We start from the raw sequence: 26229 nt of genomic DNA, 5'->3' as shown, positions 1-26229 counted from the left end.
TTGTTTTGAACTCCTGACTTCATGATCTACCTGCCTTGGCCTCCCAAAGTGCTGGGATTACAGGCATGAGCCACCACACCTGGCCACAGCTTACTACTTTCTAGGGACTGTGTGGGGCAGAAGAGAAATGGTCCTGACATTAATCTAGCATCCCTACCACATGTGTTTAGTTGCCAACTTCCATTTTCCTGAGATATGGGACTTCCAAGAACCCAGAAAATACATAAGACAATAGATGACCGTTGTCCATTGCCAGAAATTCTGATGTGAAGTGTGAGACATGGCCCTTTACAGATTGTCCTGTCCCATCCTCCCATGATTAACAGGCACGGAAGTTAGACACTTGCATAGGCAGATGTCTCTGTCTCTGTCCCCACCCCCAGGCCAACCGGGAGTAAGGTGAAGAGTGACAGCGATGCTGATCAGAAATGGTAGACCTCCTCTCCGTCCTCCTCACTAAGGTTCAGTCCAAGATTCAAGTGCCCCAGGGTGTTTCGACGAAGGATCTCCCAGCCTCGGTGACTGCTGCTCTGGGACGTGGTCCGGGATAGGGAGGAATTTGGGAAGGCCAGGGAGGCTCTGGCTAGAGTCCCACTCTCAGCCCCAGAGGGCTGTTTCTCAGAAAGATGCTCTTGGTCATCCTCCTTGTCTGAGTTCTTGAATGCTTCCACATAGCGAATCACTCGCAGAGGATTCTGATCATTGTGGTTCTCAACCCTGATGAGGGGAAAGGGGAAAGGACTCAGTCCAGGTGGGGAGAGATGGGCAGGGGAGAAGCAGAGGCAAACATTTAGAAAGCAGAGTCACGAGGGAAGGAGAAAGAATGGAGTGGAGTTGAAGCAGGAAGAGTCTCTGGGATCAAGTGAAGGGAGGTGATTGGAGTGGAGGCTAACCTGGGATAGAGATGATCGAGGCTGAGAAATCAGGGCTTGCAGGGTAGTAGGATGCACACAGGTGTGTGTGTGTGTGTGTGTGTGTGTGATGTGTTGCTAATACATGGGAATGTGAAAGAAAACAGAGCCAACGAACAGATAAGTTGTGTCACAAGGATGACGAGATGCAATTCAAGAAGTAAATGTGAGGAAAGAGGAGAGTCACGTCAGGAGATGAGGGCAGACTATAAAGGAGGGAGTTAGATCCAGGCCAAAAGTACACTGGAAATGGAGGTCCGCTCGGAACAAGACTATGGCCAATTGGGTAACCCATGCTGACACCTGAGGATGGACACATGTGCACAACCTTTTACACGTGGCAGCCCTGAGGTATGCACAGCATTCTTCTTACCCCTCCACTTCGGCTCCAGCCCCCTCCCCTAGACAGGCCAAGGCAGGCTCCAGGGCACCTCTCTGTCACCCTTCCGTCCGTGGCCTTATACACATCTGCAGCTTTGCACACGCACACGTCACTCACCGCAGAAACCAGCGGTCCCCCAGCCCGTATTCGCACCCGCAGATCCCAGAGCGAGGCCACAGGCAGCGAGGCAGCTTTCGCTCCAGCATCACTGTGGTGGCCACGACCTGGAAGGTGGAAAGAGGGACAGGAAGAACTCAGCCAGAGCCATGAGGGTCAGAGAGGCACTGAGTCCACTGGCAAAGGAACCAAAGGCAGCCTGCGAAGACAGGACACTAGAGGTGGGTGGTGAGAACAGCCACCTATTCACCCCCCAGCCTACACCAGGCACCGTGCTACCAGCTTCACTCATCAAGAAATGAGAGAGGATATTTTGGTGAGTGTTTTGAATAAAATAGCGGCCCTTACATTACTATTCAGACTCATGGAAAATGAGTCACTCCAAACTGATCTCAATTTCTTTTTCACAGAAAAGCCACAGACCAGTTATCTTGATTTAAATAAAATGATTAAATAGAATCTCTATGATCCTGGGGATGAATTGATACTGTTACCGTTCAGGGAATTTTCAGCAAATAAAATATCCATATCTTAAGAAGGAAAAGGGTTGATTAATGACTGCAAAGTTGGCCAGGAAATTTCCAGTGGCAGGTCAACTGCGTGTTCTGTCCTTTGCTCAGCCTTCATTAATTACTTAAATGAAACGTGGAAGACAAGCTTATCAAATGTGCCTGTGACACAAAACTAGGAGGGATACGTAATATGTGGGGCAACGGAAGTAATATAAAATGATCTCACTAGACTGAAATGCGGATGTAAAATCAATAACAAGAAATTTCAGTAAACCAAATCTAAGGCCCTACATTTACATTTAGGAAGCTTAGATAAGCGAGTCATAGAACAAAGACGTGGGGGTGCTGGCTGATCACAAGCTTAATAAGGTCCAGTTGTATATTTGCTAAAAGACCTGCCTCTGTTTTAGGAGCCCTTAGCATTATGTCCAAGTAAGGAAAGGCACGGCCTCACTTTGTACCGTATTGCTCCAGTCACACTGGGGACTATTTTAGTTTCAAAGGAACCATGATCTATCAGCGCATGAACAAAGGGTGCAATCAGAATAGGATGGAGACCGGGCACGGTGGCTCACACCTATAATCCCAGCACTTTGGGAGGCCGAGTGACAATCAGGATGGTCAGGAGATCTAGACTATCCTGGCTAACATGGTGAAACTCCATCTTTACTAAAAATGCAAAAAATTAGCCGGGCGTGGTGGCACACACCTGTAGTCCCAGCTATTTGGGAGACTGAGGCAGGAGAATCGCTTGAACCTGGGAGGTGGAGGTTGCAGTGAGCCAAGATCGCACCACTGCATCACTTCAGCCTGGGTGACAGAGTGAGACTCCGTCTCAAAATACAAACGAACAGAATAGGTTGGAGCCAGGAAGGCTTACTAACTGAAGGAATTATTTATGTTATAAATAACTCACGTTTTTCTACTCTCTTTCTCGTTACTCTACACTTCTCTGTTTCTTAGTTGCACCAAGTTCCCTCCTAGCCAGGACTTCCAGTCATTCTGTTCTCTTTCCCTGGACAGGTTTTCTTCTTTGCCTTGGAAGGAATGTCTATTGTTCTTCCTGAGCCATCATGGAGCCACCTCCCTGCTCAGGTAACAGCACCCATTTTTCATTTAGGGAATTGCTCCCTCACTCTCAGTGTGTTGGTTTGAGTGGACTGGGCTTCACACAGTTCTGCTTTATTAGTCTGTTCTTCCCCAAACCTCCCCTCCACCACCATCGCCAACACCCCCACTATTCAGTCCCTGGTCTTTCTTTAGATTCCACAATGTGCCTATGACCCAAATGTGTTCCCACGACACGGAACATGGAAGGAATTGACAGGGGGAAAGACGTTCTTTCAAAGCCTGCAGTATTGTCTGGCACCAGGAGTCTCACAGAACACAACGTGAATGGGCCCATGGAGCTGTGTGTTGCAATGCACAGCCTCATTCTTTTTAGAGTTTGGAGCTTCTAGAAGTGATCTCACTAACAGGCTGGGAGAGCTTGCCTTAGAAGAGAGGTCAAAAGAGAGCCGAACAGAGGAACTGATGTAATGTGTGAGATGGGGATCTGCATTCTGGCCAGATACCTCTAAAATTAGTTTAGTTCTCTAAACTTCTCATTTACAAGGACGAACACATCCTCCTCCCCCTGTTTAAAAATCTAAAAGTCTGTTTGAGTTTGGTTTTCTGTCCCTGTAGCCAAGAGTCCTAACTGATACTAACCTTGACCTCCATCCCTTTCCGTCTTTCCTCTTAACTAGCTAGTTTGCTCACCTTTGGGTTCTCATCTTAAATGTTACTCCCTCAGGAAACCAGGTCTTTACTTCTCATTCTGATTCCTCTGCTGCATCCTGTTCGTAGCACCTTACATTCTCTGTGGCACTTTTGCTGCTGTAATTTTATAGCTTTTTGTGAAGTCATTCGCTTCATGCCTGTCTTTCCAACTAAACCGTCAGCTCCATGAGGGCACAGATGGTGTCTGTTGTGTTTATGCTCACATTCCCAGCTCCTAGACATCGTCCAACACACAGCAGGGTCTAAATGATCATCATTAAATGAATAAAAAGTCTAAGGGAAAAACGATGGCTATATTCAAATATTTGAATGGTGCTTATATGGAAGAATGTGTTCTGTGTTATATGAGAGGGAAAGACTGGGGCCAAAGAATGAAATTTTAAGAATATAGGCTTTAGCTCAATGCAACATGAATGTCTAAGAACAAAATCTTTAAAAATATAAGAAAACTCCCCTCCTCCTATCCTCTACCTGAATTTACAAGATAATAAGGTCCTAATCAGCATTAAAGAAGATATTGAACGACCTTCTGACCAATAAATGACTATTATGTTAAGTAGGAAGTCAACTTGAGGGCCATTGAGGGTCACTTCCAACTGTAATATTTGTTAGCCTATGGTATAAAGAAAAGATCATGGAGAAACAGGGATTTATAGAAGCAAATAGAAGGTCCAAATGAAAAACTGGAATATACCAGAACAAGGTCATTTCTAGTTCCCACTGGACTAAAGGATGACTCCTAGATCGACTTTTCACCTGTGAGCAACAATCCCACCTCATGCCAGTATGCTTCATTTAATCCTTCTTCCATCCCTTCCATTTATCCACATGTACCTCAGGTGTATGCAAACCTCTGTTGAGGTGACAGCCTCACTGGAATTTTGTGTGACTCTTTCAAGAATAATCCACCATAACACATCCCACTTGGATTTTTCTCTCCATCTCCTGCCTCTTAGCAAGACTAACACAAAAGAACTCACCTGGGCCCTCCAGAGCTCATCCCTCTCCTGGGCCACCCTCCAGTGGGTGTCGCCCATCATGGCGATGAACAGGTTGAGCATGAGCAGTGTGGCAATGATGGCGAAGGCGAAGTTGACAATGCTGAACATGAAGGGCAAGTCCACACTGTAGTTGGCAGGCGCATCAATAACGGTGAGAAAAAGCTCGAAGGTGCTGAATAGTGCCATGGGGTAGTCATAGAATTCCCCCAGACTGGTTGGGTCCTCTGTCTGGAAAATGATATAAAACGCTGCTCCGCCCAGGAAGAGGACATGGAGATGGGATAATGGAGTTATCACAATAAGCATGGACCTGGTAAGCACTTATTCTATCTCTGATTTACATATTTGTCTAAATACACTTGGACACGTGCACAGATAATTACGTACAGATAAATCTTACCTGTGGAACTGTCTAACCCTAACATGTCCGGAGATTAAGTTCGCCACTCTGGGTAATGGTCATGGTAATAATAATCAGTTATTTAACAACAACAAAATTGTGTGTGTGTGTGCAGTGTGCATGTGTGTGTATGGATAATGGATAATAGGTCACCTAACTGGTTTCTACATTTTAGAAAACCAAATACTGAAAAGGCAAGTTATTACAAGAATGCATGGAATCTTCAACAATTTTTAAAGAACAGAACACATGAACAGGCTAAAAGAAGAGCCCCTTTTTAATCTTGATGGCCTGTAGATAACCGTCCATCACTCTGACATTCCCTGGGTGAACCTGAACCGTCATAGGAAATGGATTCCTGCTCAGGGAATAGCATAGCACACCAGATAGCAGTGACACTGGAACTTCAGGACAGCACTAGACCATTTGAAAGCCTCCTCTCTGCATGGGGAACTGAAGTACAAGGTGATTCCAAGAGTAGAAACACGGTCTTTAACAAAGCATTACCTCCTTATTTATTTAAGAGAAAAGCAAGTGCAATGGCCAAGAAGTGATCGTTTAGAGAGTTCTGGATGGAGGACATCTGCAGAGAGCCACTCTGTGACCATCACCTCATTCTGTAATCTGCGTTATATGTAGATGTAGATGGCCAGTGAGTGGGAGAAAAGGGTACATGAGGGCTTGGGGTGGAGAACTCCAAACAGGCAGAAAGCCATAGTTTTACCCTTTCACATTTCAGATTTTGGTGGGGTTTTTTGTTGTTGTTACTGTTTTTGGTTGTTGTTGTTGTTATTTTGGTCTATTGTTTTAGTGGGAATCCCCATTGAATGGGAAATTCTTGAGGACAGTAATAGAGTCCTCTGCACTGAGTCACTGCTTTTTGGAGATGGGGGAATCTTCATAGGCCATCTAGTGCCTCCTCTTGTCTAACAGATGATCAGTTGCAGACACTGAGGGCTGAATTTGAGTTACTCACCTTTCACTCTTTCACTCTTCAGACCTAGGCCTTCCTCTTTCTGCCCCTCTCTAAGGACTCTCTTCCGCTCATCCCCCCACCCTCTCCTTCCCTCTGGCTCTCTCCACCTGCCTGCGGTTTCTTGCTGTGCTGCTCCTTTCTTTAGCTCCCTGGCACTCCGGCTGCGCCTTGACTGGGTGCCTGTGTGTCTCTGTTCTCCCAGTCTCTCTTCACAACTCTTCTTTATTATTTTCTCTGTCATTCTTCAAACCATCCAAGCTGTTTTTCTGCACCTCCTTTTCATAATTCTTCATTCTTTTTCTCAACTTTAAATGACCACATATAGAAAGAAGCAAGTTATACGTTGTTGAGTGCTTCGTTTCCTCTTCTGCATTGTAAACACGGGAGAGTTAAGCGTGGCACGATCTGTTTGTCCACATGGTTTTCTGAGATCCACGACTGGACAGTCTTTCTTGTTTAATGCCCCACTCTCACCAAAGGTCTTTTTCTGTCTCTCCTTTAAAGCCCTTGCAGGGCAGTTAGTGAACGTGAATGTTATTGACCCTGAACACACGGCTTTACCTTCTAGGCCAACCTGAGTGGCCTCTGGTCCTATAAATATGGGTGTGCTTTTAAACTTATTTTCCAACAGGAGAAAAAAAAAGGGCAAAATGAAGTGCAAATGTGAACTGAGAGCAAGAATGAGCGTAAACTTTCTGGAGAACTGGATCTGCTGATCTAGTAGAGGTGGGAATGGTGCCTTACCGGAGGCAAATCCCAAGATGACCACAGCCATTAGCCAGCAGAAACGCATTAGGTCTCCAAAAATCATCTGCAGGAAACAGACAAGGGAGAAAGGGTGGCATGATTGTTTTTCCACTGCCTCTAAGCAGCTAATGCTAACAGGTCAGGAGGCCCCCATAGTTCTACCAGCTCTACTCTACCGCCATCCCTCTTTCTAGGAAGGCCCTGTGCCTGAGGCAGAGGAAGCTGTGGAAAAGCACTGACCTTCTGGATCATGATGGTGAAGGGGCCCAGCATCTGGAATCCTCGGGCGAAATACATGACACTGCACCAGCCCAGCACCAGGGCAAAGGACATGGGCACCACCTCCCCATTGGTGTTGGTGAGCCGCATCACCATGGTCACCAGCACCAGGGCGGCATAGGTGATGCTGGGGGAGCAGGGAGCAGTGAGTGAGAGACAGACTGAAACTATTCTAGGTTCCTACAGCACGGTGGTACCCACACACTCGGGCCTAGTCTTTACACCTGAAACACACATACAGTCACACCTACAAGCCCACTGGAGAGAAATCCTTGGAGTGAAAGTGAGCTGAGGTCTAGATCTCAGAGAGTGAACTGGGAGATGGGAAACGATTCTGGTAAGGAAAGGCAGGGGGCTGGAATGAGGGGATACTTACATGATGACATGGAATGGCCCCCCAAGAATTGTCTGTCCAAAATAGCGAGAGGCACCAACCCTGAAGATGTCTGGGATCTGGGGAGAGGACAGCAAAGCAAAAAGACGATGCGGACTGTGGTTCAGTCTGGGCCTTAGATGGGAGGGGCTTAGCCTGGACCCTGCCTGCACCTCACCTCTAGGAGCAGGATGATCACAGCCCCAATGACGCTCACCAGCTCCCCCACCAGCCTGATGATATCTTCATGTGTCTTGTAGGCCTCCTATTTGGGGAAATTCAGAAGAAGTGCTTTCTGATGGGCAGAGTCAAATCCTTTTGTGCAAATGATCGAAAGCTGCTAAGATCCATCCAGAATAAATGAAAGCTCCCCTTTCCACCAGCGTCACCCCACCCCCACTGTACTTGCCATTGTGGGCAACTCTGTGACCAGGACAGGAGTCTATGTATCCAAGGTTTAATATATGTCACATATGCCAATGTCTTGCTCTACCATCTAGCAAAATCGCCTTTTCTATAGATGCTGTAAGCAGTAATTTATGATGTATATACTGAGCAGCTGAGAACACATTTCAGAGCATCAAGTGAGCCAAGAGGAAGAGGTATTAATGGCTTGGGATGGTTTTGGCTATGTAGAAAGTCCAGCTTTTCCAATCTCATCATGGTTCCCAGTGAGAAGAATACACTCTAAACATATAACAGAATTCAGTTTCCCTCACGGGCCCAGAATCTACTAACTCTAGTGAGACCTTGAACCAGTCATGGCAAATCTCTGAACTTGAGGTTTCTCATCTGTAAGACGGAGGCTATAGTGCTTACCTCCCAGAGTCATTGTGAAGCTTACATTAATGATATATTTACATAAACTTTATAAACCATAAAGCACTATAGATATACTCACTGTGGTTTTATTATGATTTGGTATTATAGAAAAGAGCAGAGAAGGGGCTAGAGACACTATGAGGAAGGATCCCTGTCTATCCTGAGCAATAGTTGTAGAAGGTATAGTCCACGGCGCAACGTGGAATGAAGACCACCTTACTTCAATGCACGTTACTTCACGGTGAAACTTATGCAATATCACAGATGTAGTGACAGAATCCTGCATTAATTCTCCTTATCTCTTTTAAGTTATGAGCTGACTTGAAAACATAATAAAAACTGGATGCCTTCTTTCTAGAAAACTGTGTTCACCTACAGACAATTCCCACATGATAATGCACAAATAATTTCAACACATGCAAGCAGCCTTTTGACTTTTGGGAGCTCTGTTGTCCAAGGTCACACCTCCAAATTGTGCACACAAGAAAGGAGTTGAGAGTCCCCTGGGGCCAGCAGGAAAGCTGATGATTTGAGCTAGTGTGAACATGATCCCTCATTAGCATAAGGAACAGCAATTACCCTCCTCTGCTAATCAGCTGGAGCCTGTAAGCATCTCTCCAGATGCTAATGCAGCAGCACACTCACCCGTCCAGTGAGAGGCAGCACTTTTAACATAGGGAACCAGGAGAAACTAAGATGCAAGCTTCTGTCTGCGTGTCTGGGGAACTCTGTGGTCTAACCACCTGTGACCAGAGACGTCAGTCAACGCTTCTATTTATTTATTTATATATTTGGCTTAAAAAATTGTATGCTCTGTAAACTTTTCTGACATTTATATCTTTTGAGAAACTGGTAAATTTTATTTGATCATATAATAGAAAATTTCTTTTTTTACTTGCTTCCAAAAAATTGAAGAGTTTTTCTTTTTTTTAATGCCCTCAGCTCTAGCAACTATCTTTGAATTCCTATCTGCTCTCCTAAAATTCTGTTCATGGACTGTGTTCTTTTTCTTTATCTTAATGTTTCCATAGCATCTGTCTTTTATTGCAAAACATGTCAACTCCTTCAGAGTCAGGTAGTGAGTAGGAGGATAAACAACAAATACATTACTTTAGAAACAAAATAACATTAAATATAGAAATAACTGCATCCATGCCATATAAGCGTCTGTAAAAAAATTATTTTTATTTTAAAAATATTGTGTCTTGATTCAATATGTCTGAAAAAATGCTACCACTCTTTTCTTGGCTCAAGAAGAAAAAGACTACATAAGTTGGCGAGGACGGCTGTGAAGATCAGAGCGCGCCTAGAAGCCAGCCAGGGAGTAGCAGCAGCCATTCCTTCAGGAGACAAAAATGTGAAACCCCTCTAATGCTGGGGAGAGTTTTGGTCACCAAACTCTTCTGCTGGGGCTTCCTCTCACCAGTTCAACAGATTCCTTTACAAGTAGGTGTTCCCCTGCCCAAATTCACTAATGAGTAACGGAGGTGTTCAGAAACCCCCATTTTTTGCCTCTGCACTGCCAGGGATCTGACTGCCCTAGAGTAGCTGCCTCCAGCACTGTCCCCAGTGTCCTCACCCTTAGACCAGGCTGGAAAGCACCACAGACCCCTGAGAGCACCCTTCTTTGCTGCTCTCCAAGACCAGAATACAGATCCTTCCATAAAATGTTGTTTGCTTTGTTTTATAAACTACTCTCTCTGGAAAACAAAAATAATATATGTGTGTAAAAGTCACAATAAAAGTAATAATAATATTGAGCTTTTAAAGCACTTTGATTTTCTTTAGATTTACAGGGGAACTCCAGTGTTTCACACTGATATATAACGTTAGCTCTTGCTTTAGAATAGAAAATCTTTGCAAAGGTAAGGAAGATTTCACTATTTCAGAAATGGAAAGGGGCATTAAATAGAAGTGAAAATAGGCTCCCCTTTTAATTAACCATCGTTGCACCCCTAGAATTAAACCTTAAGCCCAACTGGTAATGAATGTTTTTTTTAATTTTTAGAATTTTATTCTTGCGGAGTTGCATTCAAGATTTTTCTTCTAGATGGAGATGCTGATTCACAACTCTCTAGATTTAAGGTCCTTATGAAAATGTTTCTGCCTAATTTTCTGGGTGCAGTGGTTCATGCCTGTAATCCCAGCACTTTGGGAGGCTGAGGCGGGCAGATCACCTGAGATCAGGAGTTCAAGACCAGCCTCACCAACATGGAGAAACCCCGTCTCTATTAAAAATACAAAATTAGGTGGACATGGTGGTACAGAAGAATCACTTGAACCTGGGACGTGGAGGTTGTGGTGAGCTGAGATCGCACCATTACACTCCAGCCTGGGCAACAAGAGCGAAACTGTCTCAAAAAAAAAAACTATAGAAAATATTGTTGCCTAATTATGGTTGGCGAAGTAAATTATCAGGGCACCCATTCCCCAGTCCTGCTCATTCAGTTCCCAATTCTCTCTGGCATGCTCTCCTTTCCCTCGGTTAACAGAACTACTGCCTTAGGGCAAACTCATGCCATCTATCATCTAGCTTACCCTACATCTATTTCCTCTCTTTCAACCCACACCCCACAATGCTTCTGAACTGATCTTCTAATATGCAGATAACATCCTGAGGCTGCTCTGTTTAACATCGTTCCTGGCTCCCCAAGGCCTTCAGAATAGAAATGCAGGAGAGGTGGCAGTGGAGGATGCTCCTTAATCTTTCCTGTTGTAGAAATTCATTAGATAACGTCTAAATTTGATTGACAACTAGAGATAGAAGCATTTGATTCAAGGGATGCAAAAGTGATGACAGCAAGAGCTAAAAGGAGTGAAAACTGGTTGTCCCCTATGAGTAAGACATGGGTGAGGAGGAGGGGCTGTCCAGGACGCAGTTGCTCTCTATCAGTTCTGCCATTTGATTTGCAAGTCATGTGCATGATGTACATCATTTTCTTTGAATTAGGAAAGCTCACTATGAGATAAGAATTGAAAAAGTAAAACCAGAGTACCAAACAAGATATACAAAACCCTCGCTGCTATGGCCCCTGCCTTGTGTCCTCATACCCGTGTGAGCTCCGGCCACATTGAGCTATTGGGGTTCTGAGTTGCTAAGTCGGGTCCCTGCACAGCCTGTGCTGTTTTCTCAGAATGCCTTCCTCTACCAGTTGGCCTGGCTCAACCTCACCGATGTCTCAAGACTCAGGTCAGGCCAGCACTCCTCCTGGGCCTCTTTTCCTGGGCCTCTTTTCCTGCCCCTCCACGCCCAGCTCAGGTGTCTCTCCTGGCACATGGGGGGCTTCTGTGGATTGACAGCCTCTCCCAGTACACTGAAAGCGTCTGGGTGCCCCATGTCTCACCAGTAGTCTTAGAGCTCCCTGAGGGCAGGGATGCCTCCCTCCTACTTTTTATCCACAAATGTACAATGTGGTAGGTACTCAACTGGTAAAAAAAAGGAAAGAAGGAAGGAGGAAAAGGAGAGAGGAGACGGCAGATGCAAGCTGAGCATTGCCAAAGAGACGCAGAAGGGTGGTAAGGAGAAGAGGAAGTGGGATGGAGAGACCTATCTGGAGCCATAAGAGGAAAAGGATGACAACTAAATGGAAATGATGTCATCCTTTTCTGAAATTTCTAGATTCCTAGATCAAGGTCACCTAAGCAGGCCTCGCTAACAATGCACAGGGAAAATACTCCAATCCACCCCTTTAAAAATAAGTATCATCTAACAATGACTAGAAGTGTTTAGTTCACGACATGGCTTGCAATTTAAGGAGTTGTCAACAACCAAATCCCTTATGCAGGTTGGCATGTATACTTCACTGAGAATTGGCCTAATGAGATTTGCTCTCACTTCCCAAATGGATGAGTTCACTGCCTTGAAGGAAATGTCCAGAAGGAGTGGGCATAGCAGTACCTGGGGCACTAATGGGTCATAAGGGCCAGGGGTGTACCATGCGGAAAGGATGGGCAACATAGGCCACCCCAATGGGAAGTGGGAAGGCCCCAGAACCAGTTGTCAAGCCCAGCTCTAGATCTTTTCCTCCCCATGATCCCAGACTTGCAAAGGAATGAAGTTCTCAGAGAAAGCTCTGCTAGCTCATAAGAGCTTCTCCAATTCCCTAACTGGGCATGAGTTCCTAACCAGGACTGCCACCAGAATCAACTGGAAAGTCTTTGTCACAACACACATGTCCAGGCCAACACTGGGTTAATTTGGATCAAGGACCTGGCATTTTCTTTTTTCTTTCTTTTTTTGAGATGGGGTTTCACTCTTGTTGCCCAGGCTGGAGCACAATGGCACGATCTTGGCTCACTGCAACCTATGCCTCCTGGGTTCAAGTGAGTCTCCTGCCTCAGCCTCCCAAGTAGCTGGGATTACAGGCATGTGCCACCACACCTGGCTAATTTTGTATTTTAGTAAAGACAGGGTTTCACCATGTGAGTCAGGCTGGTCTCGAACTCCTGACCTCAGGTGATCCACCCACCTCAGCCTCCCAAAGTGCTGGGATTACAGGTGTGAGCCACCATGCCCTGCCATTTTCTTGAAAGGTTCTGTAGATGTTTTGGACATGCATCCCAAGTTGAGAACCACTGGGTCATAAAGAGAGAGAGGGAGACTTACATGGTTCCCATGTAAGTCAAGCTGCCTTCCAAGGGTGAATTTCATGTCTCAGTCTCTGCATTTTCTCAGGAAGATTGGCTTGGGAAATTACCTCTTTCTTCTGAAGAGTCTTTACTCATTCGCACAGAATTATGACTTGCTCTATATGCCAGTAGGTTAACCCCATCAAAAAATAGTGCCAATGATCACAACTAGAGAATAGCCAGTAGGTCAGTGTCTGGGAATGGGAATCCTTCTCTATCTGATCCCCTCCTACAGCACTTCTCAAGTGTTGCTCATCTTGACAGGGGAAGATGAGATGTGTAGATACAATTGAGTGTGGCAAGCCCCGGCTAGCCGAGAGAAGAGTGGGATCTAGCCCATTGCTCTGCAGGGAGAAACAGACTTGTCCAGTGTTTAAAGGTGAGGATTCTGAAGGGAAGCAGACCTACAGTCCAATCCCAGTGCTGCCCTTGCTAGCTGAGTGTCTTTGCCGAAGTGTTCAACCTCTCTTGACCTCAGACTCACCATTTTTAAAGTGGTGATGACTGTATTTACTTGTTAGGATTTCTATGAAGATTAAAGATAGAATAATGTTTTGCCACTCAAAACATGGTCCACAGAATCACAACAATGGCCTCCCCTGGCAGCTTGCTGGAAATGCCAAGTCTCAGGTCCCACCCAGCCTTACTGTCACAATCCACATTTAATAAGGCCTCAAAAACACTGATGGATGCACGTGAAGTGCACATGATAAGCGCTCAGCGGATGTTACTTCTACCCACCGGGCTCCCTGGTTCTCCTCATCGCTTTCCCTGTCTTTAATGTGCTGTGCTTGCTCCACCTTGTGCTGGTTAGGACCCCCGAACAGAGGTGTATGGAGTTGGCCATCAGTCGCTTTTCAAATAGCAGTGGTGCTTTGGGTTGTTCAGAACCTACGAGGGATGATGATGTGTAGACAAATAGATCCCACTGACTGTGACAGGTAGAAGGTGATTTTTAAAAGACGGAAACACAGTCGGGATGATTTTTGCCTTCAACAAGTCCTGATGCCAATCCCTTCCCTCCATCTCCCCACTACATTGCTAGGCCAATCCACCATTTTCTTTTGCTTGCTAAACTGTAACAACCTCCTGACTGGTTTCCCCATGTCCTTCCTACCACGCCACGTCTGTTATTCACCATGCAAGCAAAGTAATTTTTCTAAAACAAAAATTACCCTGTAAGTCTCCCCCTGTCAATCTTTCTGACTTCCCATTACCCTGGGGATAAAGAGTGAAATCCTCAACATGGCCTTTAAGACTCTACATAATTTGGGAAGGATCTGCCTGGACAACCTCACCTGGAGGCACCCACCCCAGCCCTCTGTGCTCTAGCGAACCTTCTTTCAGTTCCTAGACTTTGATGAGGTTCTTCCTGCCTTGAGGCCTTGAATATGCGTTCTCTCTGTCTAGAACTCTCTTTTCACACTGAATTCGTACCTAGATCTGAGCTCAGTCATCTTTCTCAGAAGCAGTCTCTGGCCTCTCAGATGGACCAGACCCCTGTTATAAGTTTTTTCCCACTCTGTGCTTTTCTCATCATAAGAAAAAAAAATAACATTGATGCCAACAGACACAGACTCTAATGAAATATCTATTTGCATGGTCATTTGATTAATATCAACCCATCTATAAATGCCAAGAAAACAGAGATCGTGAGTGTTTTGCTCGGACTATGGTTGTTGAATTTCCAACACCTGAAATAGTTGTTTAGCCTGTATGAGGCTCTCAATAATAATTTATTTAATGAATGGATTAGCAAAACATTTCTGGGAAAGAGAAAAGCAAAGCAGGGCTCAAGAGAATATTTTTCAAAAGTCAAAAGGGAGACATGATGAGAAATTAGAACCCCCTGCTGAACAGTGCTCCAGGAATCTCAGTGACCAGAGTGGTGGACCTAGGACTGGAAATGCAGAGGTACACGGACCTCAAAGATGGAAGCCAGAGGTTCTCAACCCTGGCAGAACATTTGACTCACTCCAAGAGTCTCTTAAAAATACCAAGCCAGAGACTCAGCTTCAGACATTCTAACTTATTAGGTCCAGGGTGTAGCCTAGGAGCCAGTCATTTTACTAGCTTTTTTACTAGTTTCTAATGTGCAGTCTGGGTTAAAAATCACAGATCTAACAGGAAGTAGGATTTTCTCGAGGACACACAACTGTTAAATTTCAGAGTTAGGGCTAAAACCCAAGCTTCTGGACTCCTGGACTTTGAACTTTTTGCTTACCTGGAAACCTAAGAGAACTTTTACTATAGTGCAGGCTGCTTTGCCTAAACCAACTAGAAACATACGGAGATAGGAAGTTAACTCAAGAGTTCTGGGAAGTCTCTGGTGAAACAGAACTTTTATGGCTGAACGATGAGGGATCTTAGGGTCATTAAGATAGCCCCCCAAATTGGATAGAGATAAACTAACTCCAGCTTTACATACATCAATTTCTGTATAGTTTTTGCTGCCTTATACAGAGGAATTTGTTTTCTTTCACCTGTTCTGAGATGCTGCTGTTGCACTACTCCCATAAAGCCCCAGATATTAAACTAGAAAGGATCTTAGGGGTCATGGAGCCCAGTGATTTCCACAGATCCCAAGAGATCTGCAGAGGAAGTCCTAAAGTAACTGAGATCCCTGTGATCCCAGTGTTATTAATATAGTAGGATGGTAAAGTATTCATTCATCTAAGAAGACGCTCCAGCAGCTAACAAATATGTCAACAATTGCATGCCTCAAATCAAGACACTGTATTTGCGCATTTTCATTTTTTCTAAGACTTTCAAGTAAGAAAACAGTAGGAAAAAACGTGAATTTCCTATTATTTAGCACATCTGGTGCATTGTGAAAACAGAATCTTTCAAATCATAGTGATAAGTTTAGAAGCCCCTGATCTAATCCACATGGGCTTACTACTGAAGAAGAATATAGTCATCCCATAAATCAGGTCTGGGGCTCAAAGCATAGGGACCTTTCACCACTGTGCTTTGTTATCGAACCCCTTCCAGCAGCATTCTTAATCCTCTTAACCACCCACTTCTCCACTGAGAAAAGAATATCTGAAAGTCCAAAGTCTTCTATTTGCGCTGAAGTGGCTTTCACTGAAGCAGAAGGCAAAAGGGTAAAAATGCCAAGGAACAGGAAGGAAGGCAGGCAGAAGAGAGAAAAAAAGAAGGATGGGTCAGGTGTTCAGCTATAATTACGCTTCTGAGTCCTGAAGCAAAGGAGGCGATCTTTTAAATATAGACTATCTGGATCAAAGAAACTTGTTTGTACATAACTAGCCTTGTCCCAAGGAGAAAGAGACACACAGGAAGGAGATTTCTGGTCATCAATGGCTCAGCATTGTCCACCTTTTAACCCAGAATACTGTCTACATTCAAAATGCAGAAAAGCTCCAAATAAGTTTGAGACAAACGAAGGTTGGAGAAGACATATCTGAGGAAATAGGGCCAGGAGCGTTGGAAAGTCCAGCCACCCCCAGCGTGTTTGTGTGTACACATTTTCTCCATTTTTAATCACTCTCCCTCCACTTGCCATCTCCTAACTGTCCTTATTTCCCTCATATCCTACGCCAGGGACAACTTTTGTGCCCAGACTGAGATGCATGGAGCACAGTCTCTCTGAGCGTCTCTAACACACTCAGGCTTGTCTTCCCCAGGCAGCAACCCTACCTGGGGAGAGGCAGTGGCTCTGGACACATAACACACTGCATATATATATAGAAAGGCAATTCTAGAAACAGGAGAGGTGAAATGTCTCACCTAGCATGGGGTTCATTGGGTGTCTTTGCCCTGTTCTTTCTCTGTGCATACCGCTGTCTTTGGTCTAAACCAACGCAGGATTTTTGCTTCTTGGCTATAGAAAGTTTATATTCTTTTCCTGACCCAAACTGCCTCTCTTCCTAGTCCAGGTCGACCTGTACCCACAGCTGCCCTCTCCTGCAGCAAGATAATCTTCAGTCACTCAGCTCTCGCTTGCTTTGCAAAATTCTTTTTCCTGGCCTTTTGCTTTCTGCCTATGTATCTAATCGCCTTCTGTGTATTTTCGGCTCACCAGGACAAAAATTTTAGTAATCCACAAAGAGTCAACCCCCAAATGTAGCTAAATTTGTTAAATATATATGTTCAGAAGTGCTCATGAGATTCTACCGTTTCTGTTGCAAAAAAAAAGGGGGGTTACTTTCTTCAGCAGCAGATTTCTATATTTACTCTGTACCTCTAATCATTCCTCTTCCTCACCCCAGGTTTCCCTTGGCCACCACAACACAGAATGGCAGCCCTACAACAATAAATGGAACTTCAGAGGGTATTTATTTCAACCTGATACCCAATCCAGACATCTTTCTGCAGAGTATCTGACAGGCAGATGGCTGACCCATTATTTCCACAGGCTCATATAGACCGTGCACAGTAGAGGATGCAGGCCAGCAGGGCCATCCGTGTTGCCCCAACACAGCAGAAATGGACTCAGAAATTGACTTAGCAATTTTTCTCCTTTCAAGCAATAGAGTTTACCTTAAACATCCCACTACAAAAACCTGATACTTTTTGTAAATTACCAAAAAATTTCATAAATGCACAGGCTTACTCATTCCAAGTACTCTTTCAAAGTTTGTCTGAGAAAATCCACTGCTCCCAGGACAAATGTTCTTGTACTTATTAAAGCCCATCTCTGGCCTCCTGATCTCATGCCTAATTTCGACCTGGGTGTTCAGGAGCCTACACCTGCTGGAACCCAGAGGGTGGTATCATCCCTGAGTAGCATTGCTTCCTTTCCAGCACCATCACCCCCATGACGCAATTCCCTTTCATCCCCTTCTGAGAAGAGCAATCACCTGTAGTAGTTTTTGCTGGAGGATGGTGATGTCTCGAGAATGAGTGCGGTTGCCACCACGGAACTTAAGGGGGCGGTAGACGCAGCACATGGTGAAGCAGATGATGTAGAGCAGGTACAAGGCAGCCAGGACGCAGAAGTACGGCCGCCCGTACTTGCTCCACTTGAAGTTCACCAGCTCCTTCACTGGGGTCTGTTCCAGAATCTGACGAGCCTGCCATGAAAGTGGAGTGAAACTTGGGGTGAACAACACAGAGGGGTATTGTTTTTTTCACTGTGTATCAGAAGAGGCAGGGCAGTAAGCATCACTCATTCAGCTCATCAGTCACTTCTTTGATGGACAAATAGTATATTTCTTGTATATGTTGGGCCTTGTGCTAGTGACACAGATAGACGATTATAGCAGTAAACACAAGACACCATAGCACCACAGAGGATTTAAAGGATGAATAGTAGTTGGGTGAGTAAAGGGAGAGTTAGGAAAGATGATACCGTAAGGTAGCAGCAGTTGTCAGGTCAGGAAGCTCTGAGAACACATTGCCCATTTGCAACTGAGGTGTCGTTGGGGAGAAGGGAGAATCTACTGGGAATGGTGAGCAAAAATGATAATGACTGAGGTAGAAAAGGGCGTCATGCATCATAAACGCCAAGGTAGGAAGTTTGCATTTTTTGTTTTTTCTAAATATAACAGAAAGCAATTGGGGAATTCAAGCAGAGAAGTAGTCAGATTTGCTCTACAAGTAGTGCTGGGCTAGAAAGAAGCAATGGAGGTTACAGGCAGTAGGATGTGGCAGGGTGGGATGGTGCTCTGATATAAGCAATCAGTGAGATGTTAAAGATACACAGGAGAGGGGAAGATGGACAGAAGGAGGCATCTGAGAAATTAGAAAGAGGCAGATTCAAAGCACAGTAGAGTAGCCATTAACAGCAAGAATAGCTTTTCTATGGAAGCTGGAGGGGAGGAGAGGGACAGTGGGCAGTTTCCAGACATGCCTGGCAGTTTAGGGCAGGAAGCTGAAGGACCCCCAGACAGAAAGCCTCTATTTTTATCCTAAGGGGTCTAGGTCTTCAGAACTACAGCTGAAGATAGTGAGGGATGTGAAATAGGGCTAGAGAGGAAGATTTATGGAGGAAGAAAGCACTTGACCCAAGACAGGTATGAAACCTGCTGGAGAATATTGAGAATAGCTTATATCAAAGATCAAGGATACGTAGTGGTGAAATCCACACAGGATTGTGCTTTTAATTCCTGCTCAAAGTTAATCTGTTTCCAGGGATATTCTCTGAGGAAGATCTCAAAAACTGGCCACTCGACTTTTCTTCTATTCATTAGTATTAAGTCATCATGTTTTCTGGCTCTGTAAGGGTTCCTGGGAGATTGTCACGTGGCAGATAAAAAGCAGAAACCACATCTTGGCACTCTCGTGGAGCATCCTGAAACCTGGAGGCCTTTTCTCCTCTCTACTGCAATCTTCAACAAATTTTCCTTTCCCTCACATCACTCAACCCAGCGTTATTGAATGGCCTATATGTTGCTCCCTCTCTAAAACGCTCTTTTTTTTCCTCATCTTCCTAGTGACTCCCAATTCTTCCTTGAAGATCCAGCCCCAGCATTTAATCTGTGACATCTTCTCTGGTCTATCCAAGCCAAGTTAACTCGACCTCAATGTGGCTGTCAGCATGCATGGTACACACCATTATTATGGCATATGTCCTACTCTGTTACAATTATTCAGGACAAGGACTGAGAATTGAGGAAGTCAATGAACAGAAACTGTGTTTTATTTATTTCTGTATTGTTGGTTTCTTGTGCAGTGCCTGACATACAGCAGGTGTTCAATATGTTTGCATTAGTCCATTCTCACATTACTATAAAGAACTACCTGACACTGGGTAATTTATAAATAAAAAAGGTTTAATTGGCTCATCGTTCTGCAGGCTGTACAGGTTCTGGAGAGGCCTGAGGAAACACACGATCATGGCAAAAGGCCTAGGAGAAGCAGGTACATCTTACATGGCTGGGGCAAGAGGAAGAGAGAGCAAGGGGAGGTGCCACACACTTTTAAACAACCAGATCTTGTGAAAACTCACTACCACGAGAACATCAAGAGGGACGTCTGCCCCCATGATGCAATCACCTCTCACCAGGCCCCTTCTCCAACACTGGGGATTACAATTTGACATGAAATTTTTGCATTTAGAAAAAATGCAAACTGTATCAATGCTGATCCAATGAATGAATATGAGAAAACCACTCTGATTTGGAGTTTCTCATATGAAATGTTAGAATGAGAAAGGGAGGCAGAAGGGACTGCAGCTAAGCAGAGAGACGGGGGATTCAGGATAAGAATGTGCATTGGACTTTTCCCCAGGTCCCAGGAGACTGTTTTAATCTCCACCTACTCTAAGGCTGGGAAGTGCCTCAAGCCCAGGATCTTAGTGAGTGGACAGACTCTGCACAAGCACTAAATTCCTTCACACGGCAGCCCTGCTCCTCCTTGGCATCCATACCTCTCGTTTATCCGAGGAGACCACAAGCTCTAGGAAGGACAGCTCCTCTCCCCAGGAGTCAATCTCCGTGAGGTCATAGAGAATGGAGGTCAGGGGTCCATATGACCACTGGATGTGCTTCCGTTTCTGCATCAGGTGCTGGAACATCTGAGAGACCACGGGATGGGTCAGGGGTCAACGTGTGAGAAGGTGGTCTAGGGGAACAACTCCATTGGATGGAGCCAGTTGCCCACCCCTTGAGACAGTCAGACAGTGGGGAATTAGCAAACCTCTGTATCTACAAGCTTCCGCTTTTTGTCATCTTTCCTGCTCCAAAACCCCAGAGAACTCAGAAAGAAGAAAATAGGCAAACGAAGCTAGGTCTGTGGGTTTCCATAGCACATGCATTAAGGTGAAGTTCTCAAATCCTCTTGAGTCGAGGAACTTGAGGCTGAAGATTTCAGCGATGGAACAGGAAGCAAGGGACCACCATCCCTTTGGGGAGTATGGGGAAAAGGGATTTTAGAAAAAGGTGGGTCCTTCACCTCTGTTTCTCCCATGGCCAGCGGGGTAGGTTGAAGGTCATTAGAAAGACATCTCAGGGATGGGGAGTGTGTCTCACCACAGTGTTACCCTCCACTCCAGCCAGCTTGAAGGGGGTGAGACCCTGGTGATTGGGCACGAGGTCCAGGGGCTGCAGGTGGTCCCCATGTCCATCATAGGACAGCAGCAGGTTGTACATCTGGCAGGCAAAGGTTTTGTTGGGCTGGAAGATGAGGATGTGTAACACTGTGTTTCCTGGGGAGGATGCAGTGTATCATGTGGGCACTGGCCTAATGTCCCTGATGATGTTCCCATCCCCAATCTGGGGTCTTCCTGAAGATTCCAGCCCCTCTCTTCACCCTGCCCCTGGCTCCCTGCAGCATCCCAGCTTCCATCCCCATCCCAGCTCTTACCCAGGGAGTCCTGGGCCCGGATGTCGGCTCCATGCTCGATGAGCAGCCGCACTATCTCCTCGCTGTTCACACAGGCAGCAAAGGACAAAGGGTGCTCCCCTGGGGACACAGAGAGATCCATGGCAGGAGGGTGCAGGATGGCAGGATGGGGTGGGCAGTCTATCCCAAGTAATGCCCTCCTCCTCTTCCCCCACATCTCAGCTCTGGGCTTGGGGGGACACTCTTCCAGCAGAACCAGAGGAAGGATCGTGGAGGGAATTGGCCTCTGGCTTAATTAAGCCCTAGAAGGGCTGCCCCTCCCAGCTGCCCAACAGATGGAGCTGAAGGCAGAATCCTCCTGCCCTGGCCTCCCTCTGCCTTGCCCGCCGCTCCAGCTGTCCCTCCTCCAAGCCCAGCCCTGCTCTCACCAAAGTAGATGAGGTTATGGGGACTATGGCGGAAGGCAGTGCCCGTGGCTCTGGCAGAGACACTGGCCCTGTGGGTGAGCAAGGCTCGCACGAGGTTCACATTCTGGTTCACAACAGCGATGTGCAGTGCAGTCTGACCTGGCCCAGAGACAGCCGTCATCAGGGGTCTGCCTCTGTCCCCAGTTCTCTCAGGGACACAGCGTCCCCCACTATTCCTCTCAGGAGGTTCCTGATGGATCTTTGCATAGACTTCTGCCCTGGGCTTGGGAGGGTGGCCTGGGACTGACAGCAGTTCGCTCCTCAGGCTGCCCTGCTCATTGTACCCACCCCTCAGCTATTGGGCACCAGCAGGGGATTGCTGCAAATATAGTCATTCTCATCTTGCTATGAGAGAAAGAAATTGAGATAGGTCCTGCAGGGACTGTGGGAGGATGGAGAGGAAATGCTAAAGGAAGCCACGGATCGCTAAAAGCCAAGACCAGGCCTTTGCATTTCTCCCAACTCAAAGGAGCCTGTCCTCCTGACCCTCCATCACCCCGCCCCACCCCATCCTTCAGAGGCCAGTTTTAAGAGACAACAGCACACCCTCCATCTCAAAAGTTTCTGCCTTGAATTACTGTGAGGCCTCCTTACCTGCAAAAGCCTCACATGTGGTGGGCTCAAAGACCAGCTCTGGGGCAGCCTCCATCAGCACCAAGGCCGCCTCCAAGTTGTCATAGAGGGCTGCTATGTGAAGTGCCGTCTCCCCCAGGGCTCCTGGAGTGGAGGAAGATAGGAGTGTTAGACACTTCCCAGGCTCCCTTGAGGAAGAGCCTGAGGGTCCAGAGAGACCGTCCAAGGCCCCATTTCACAAGCTTAAAGTCCTGGGGAGGAGGGGTAGGTGCTTCTGCCCCCACCTCCATCCCGTGAAATCCAGATCCCACCTCGTTGTTGAAGGTCACAGGTGGGGTCCAGTAGAAGTTGCCTAAGGACAGACAGGTCGTTTTCCTTGGCCGCTCGAAGCAGTGGAGACTCTAGAATCCTGGGGAAAGGTAAATGTGCGTTTGGAAGAGACAGTCAGAGCAGAACAAGGCCAAGAGCAAACGGGATCCGAGACATTCTCTAAGACCAGCATGACGCACACAGCGTGCAGCGACACTGGAAAGAAGTGCCTACTGGCCTCGAATGACCGAGGGTGGACCTGGGCAAGGCTCAGCCCCAGGGCCTTCCTTGCAATTCACATCATGGTGATTCTCCTGTGAGGGTGGGCCCTGAAGCTCTGCTGGAGGGGAAGAGTTCATGGAAGGGCCTAGAACAGGCGGGAAGATAACCTGTGGTCTGGAAAGAGTGGTCTGAGAGTCTCTGAGAAGAGGAGGACCCTAGGCGTGGCTGAATTCACCTAACCTGAGTAACTGCCTCAGATCCTGGATAGTTGAAGAGTGGGACGGAGGGCACTTCCGTCTGCGGTCCCCCTGCTGCCAGGACTGCTGGACCTGCTGTCTCTAACCAAGGGGAGTTTGGAGGAAAACAAAACAGAGAGGGAGGAGGAATGGACCGACCGCTAGATCTTTCTCAGACCTTCTGAAATTTGTGAAATTCGTGAAGTTCTCACTACTCCCTCAAGCTTCGTTTGTTTGTCTGAGAGAGTCTTGCTCTGTTGCCCAGGCTGGAGTGCAGTGGTGTGATCTCTGCTCACTGCAGTCTCTGCCTGCCGGGTTCAAGTAATTCTCATGTCTCGGTCTCCCGAGTAGCTGAGATTACAGGTGCACACCACCATGCCTGGTTAATTTTTTGTATTTTTAGTAGAGACAGGCTTTTGCCAAGTTGGCCAGGCTGGTCTCAAAATCCTGAGCTCAGGCAATCCCCCTGCTTTGGCCTCCCAAAGCGCTGGGATTACACTGCACCCGGCAGACACAGGTCCCCGCAGAAGGTGGAGAGTTGTGGGGTGAGGCAAGGGATATCTGTTTCTTCTGCATTATACCCTTAGATGCAAGGGTCTAAACAGCTTGTTTATTTGGGTGTCTCAAAGCAAAGCAGGTTAAGATATTCGTTCCACAGGACCTCTGTTCATCTTCGTTTCTACCATACCCAGATTTGAACCCAACGAGAGAAAAAGCTGGAGCCTCTCCGACTAGACGTATGCAACTATTGGCCCCAGTGGCAAATACAGGGTCTGGAGGGGAAGAACAGAAAGGACAGGTCAAGGAGTGGCTGCTCTGAGGTCCCTTACCTCCAAATTTCTCTCTTCCAATAGCCCCAGGAGCCAGGGTGAATAAGTGTTTTTATTTAAAGAAGAAGCGTTTAATCTAAAGGTGGGGCCTGGGTTTCTGTGTTCAGGCAGCGCCCCTAGGAGGGGCTGTTGTGAGGAGTCAGTTCCCTGCCCCATCTCACCCAGGAAATCAGTCCCAGGGAGCCCAGTGTTCCTGACCAGCCCAGAGTGGTCAGGGCTGGGATTGTAAATTCACCCCCATCCTGAGGCCACTGCACAAAGTCCTTGCCTCCCCAGCCCTCTAGTCCCACTGGCTCTCTGCAGAGGGTCCAGGTTTGGGCTGGAAGCCCCCTTTCCCAGAGACCCAGGGGTCCCACTCTAAAGCAGGAAGGTCAAAGATTCCACTTCAGCAATGGGGTAGGGGAGGTGAGGAAGCAGAGGGCCTGCCAGTATGAGGGCTCAGAGGCACTTGGGACCAGGCCCAATGCAAACTGCAAATGCTGGACCCCTTGTTCAAAATTAATAAGAATTTCAGGCTGGGTGTGGTGGCTCACACCTGTAATCCCAGCACTTTGGGAGGCTGAGATGGGCAGATCACTTGAGGTCGGGAGTTCAAGACCAGTCTGACCAACATGGAGAAACCCTGGCTCTACTGAAAAAAAAAATACAAAATTAGCCGGGCATGGTGGCACATGCCTGTAATCCCAGCTACTCAGAAAGCTTGCTTGAACCCAGGAGGTGGAGGTTGCAGTGAGCCAAGATCATGTCATTGTACTCCAGACTGGGCAACTAGAGTGAAACTCTGTTTCAAAAAAAAAAGAAAAAGAAAAGAAAAAAAAGAATTTCAAGATAGGGACATCGAACCAAGCACAAGACTCTTCTGGAACACAGGGGAGCCCTTTGTGACTGCTAATGTCTGCTTACCAACCTCACTCCTCAAACAGCTCTTTTTGGAAAAGGAAAAGGGATGAAAGGCAGGTCCACAAAAGGCTAAAGGCAAAAGGCAAGCCCCAGAACCCCTGGAGGCAGAGGCTGCCTGCGGGATTCGTCCCTGCCCCAGCTGCTCTTCCTGGGACTGGACCGTAGGGCTAAGCCATGAAATGATCTACCTGCAGGTGCGCTAGCCCTGCCCGCTCTGAGAGCTCTCCAGGAGCAGGCACGAGTCCCATTCAGTCTTTGCATCCTTGGGATCAAGCACCCCTCTGCACAGAGTAGACTCCATAAAAGGCAGATGGGCCGAACTCAGCACCCTCCAGTGCTACCTAAGCAGCCCTCCTTAGCTGGTCAGCACCCAGGGATACACCAAAGAAAGTTCTCCCCTTTCCCACACAATCCATTTTCATCCAAATGAATGTTGATTCCTCATCGTTCTTCCCCCACTCACAGGAGCGCAGCAGCCCTCCTCCAGCAGTCTGCTTTTACCTGCCCTCCCCGTCCCACACACCCTGACTTCTTCCCTCTGGTCCTTTTTGGTCTGCTCACTCCCCTTGCTGTCATTCTGCCTTTGTCCTTAGGTCTACCCTCAAGATTTTCCTGTGTGGCCCAAAGCCACATCCTCCACCACCACTAAAAGGAGCCAGCTGGGATTCTGTAATTGGTGGTGGTGGGGGGAAGTGCTGGAAGGAAAGGGTGTGTCCGAATGACTGGCGCTGACTTCTTGGGTGCTCTATCCAGGAAGCAGACCCAGGTGTGTCAGAGGGTCTGAGGATTGTGGCGGGAGGGACATGGATCCCGTGGGAAGCCTACCTCTTCTGCTGCAGCATGTGAAGCTTGTCCAGGTGCTGGTCCCAGTCTTGTTCTCTGACCAGAAAGGAAGACAGAAGTTTCTGGAGTTGGCTCCCGGGCCCTTCTGCCTTGCGTAGAAAACCTCCCATGTCTTCTTTTTGCAGGCACTGGCAGATTATAGAAATGTGGCAAAAGAAACAGGTCTAGGATGACAGCAGTTGAGCAAGAGATGGGGTCTGTTTGGAGCTGGGATAGGAGTTTATTTCCTGTGTGACTTGTATATGCAGCATGCAGCTTGTGTGTGTGTGTGTGTGTGTGCGCGCGCGTGCATGCAGTATGTGGGTTGTGAGGTGTGTCTGTGTGTGCAGTGTGTCTGTGGGTGTGTGTGGGTACAGTGTATGGTTGTGAGGTGCTGTGTGTGCCTGCAGGTGCGCTGAGGAGACTGACCGCCCTGCCTGGGGAGAAGTGCTTTTACTGGAGGAGGAGGAGCTGTTTGCAGAGCTGAGCCCCAGGCCACAGAACCACCCAGGAGAAGAAAAGGAGGAGGGGAAGGTTCCTAACTGTGGACTGGGACTGCTGAGACCCGAGAAGCTGAGGGGTGGGGCAGAGGAGTCTGGAAAAAGAAAAGGGATGGAAGGCAGGTCTGCAAACAAGGTGGGCAGATCATTGGATGAGGGAGAGGAGGAAGTAAAGACCTCCAGCTAGAGTCA

General features: G+C 46.9%; 1 protein-coding gene across 5 annotated transcripts; it reads right to left on the bottom strand.

Annotated features, from left to right (window-relative positions):
- Window positions 1-26165, bottom strand: TRPV5 (transient receptor potential cation channel subfamily V member 5). Of its 5 annotated transcripts, none has more exons than XM_012447464.2 (15): window positions 25541-26165; window positions 22530-22627; window positions 22240-22362; window positions 21607-21744; window positions 21200-21298; window positions 20866-21041; window positions 20265-20411; window positions 17755-17967; window positions 7659-7745; window positions 7484-7560; window positions 7069-7234; window positions 6826-6892; window positions 4685-4953; window positions 1411-1517; window positions 1-717 (listed from the first exon to the last, which is right to left on the bottom strand). In XM_012447464.2, the coding sequence occupies exons 1-15, from the start codon at window positions 25666-25668 to the stop codon at window positions 423-425; spliced, it is 2190 nt and encodes a 729-aa protein (XP_012302887.2). In that variant the 5' UTR covers window positions 25669-26165; the 3' UTR covers window positions 1-422. The 5 variants fall into 5 exon arrangements, 4 of the variants coding, with proteins under 4 accessions (XP_012302887.2, XP_012302889.2, XP_012302888.2 ...); XM_012447466.2 differs by lacking the exon at window positions 25541-26165 and adding an exon at window positions 22990-23154; XR_001106616.2 differs by lacking the exon at window positions 1-717 and adding an exon at window positions 3684-3918 and having other exon boundaries at window positions 1435-1517.
- Between the last annotated feature and the right edge of the window lie 64 nt (window positions 26166-26229).

Source organism: Aotus nancymaae, unplaced genomic scaffold (genome assembly GCF_030222135.1).
Source record: "Aotus nancymaae isolate 86718 unplaced genomic scaffold, 86718_ANA_hifiasm-v0.15.2.pri h1tg000002l, whole genome shotgun sequence".
Lineage (NCBI taxonomy): Eukaryota > Metazoa > Chordata > Mammalia > Primates > Aotidae > Aotus > Aotus nancymaae.
Note: the sequence above shows the minus strand (reverse complement) of the source record. Positions and strands in the feature narration are given on the sequence as shown.

Excerpts from the sequence above, each read along its gene's own strand:
- TRPV5 (XM_012447464.2), bottom strand. The coding sequence starts at position 25,668 with ATGGGAGGTTTTCTACGCAAGGCAGAAGGGCCCGGGAGCCAACTCCAG. Across the intron at positions 22,363-22,529 it reads CTGTGACCTTCAACAACGAG|GAGCCCTGGGGGAGACGGCA; the intron begins GTGGGATCTGGA and ends CCTCCACTCCAG. Across the intron at positions 21,042-21,199 it reads CCGGGCCCAGGACTCCCTGG|GAAACACAGTGTTACACATC; the intron begins GTAAGAGCTGGG and ends CATCCTCCCCAG.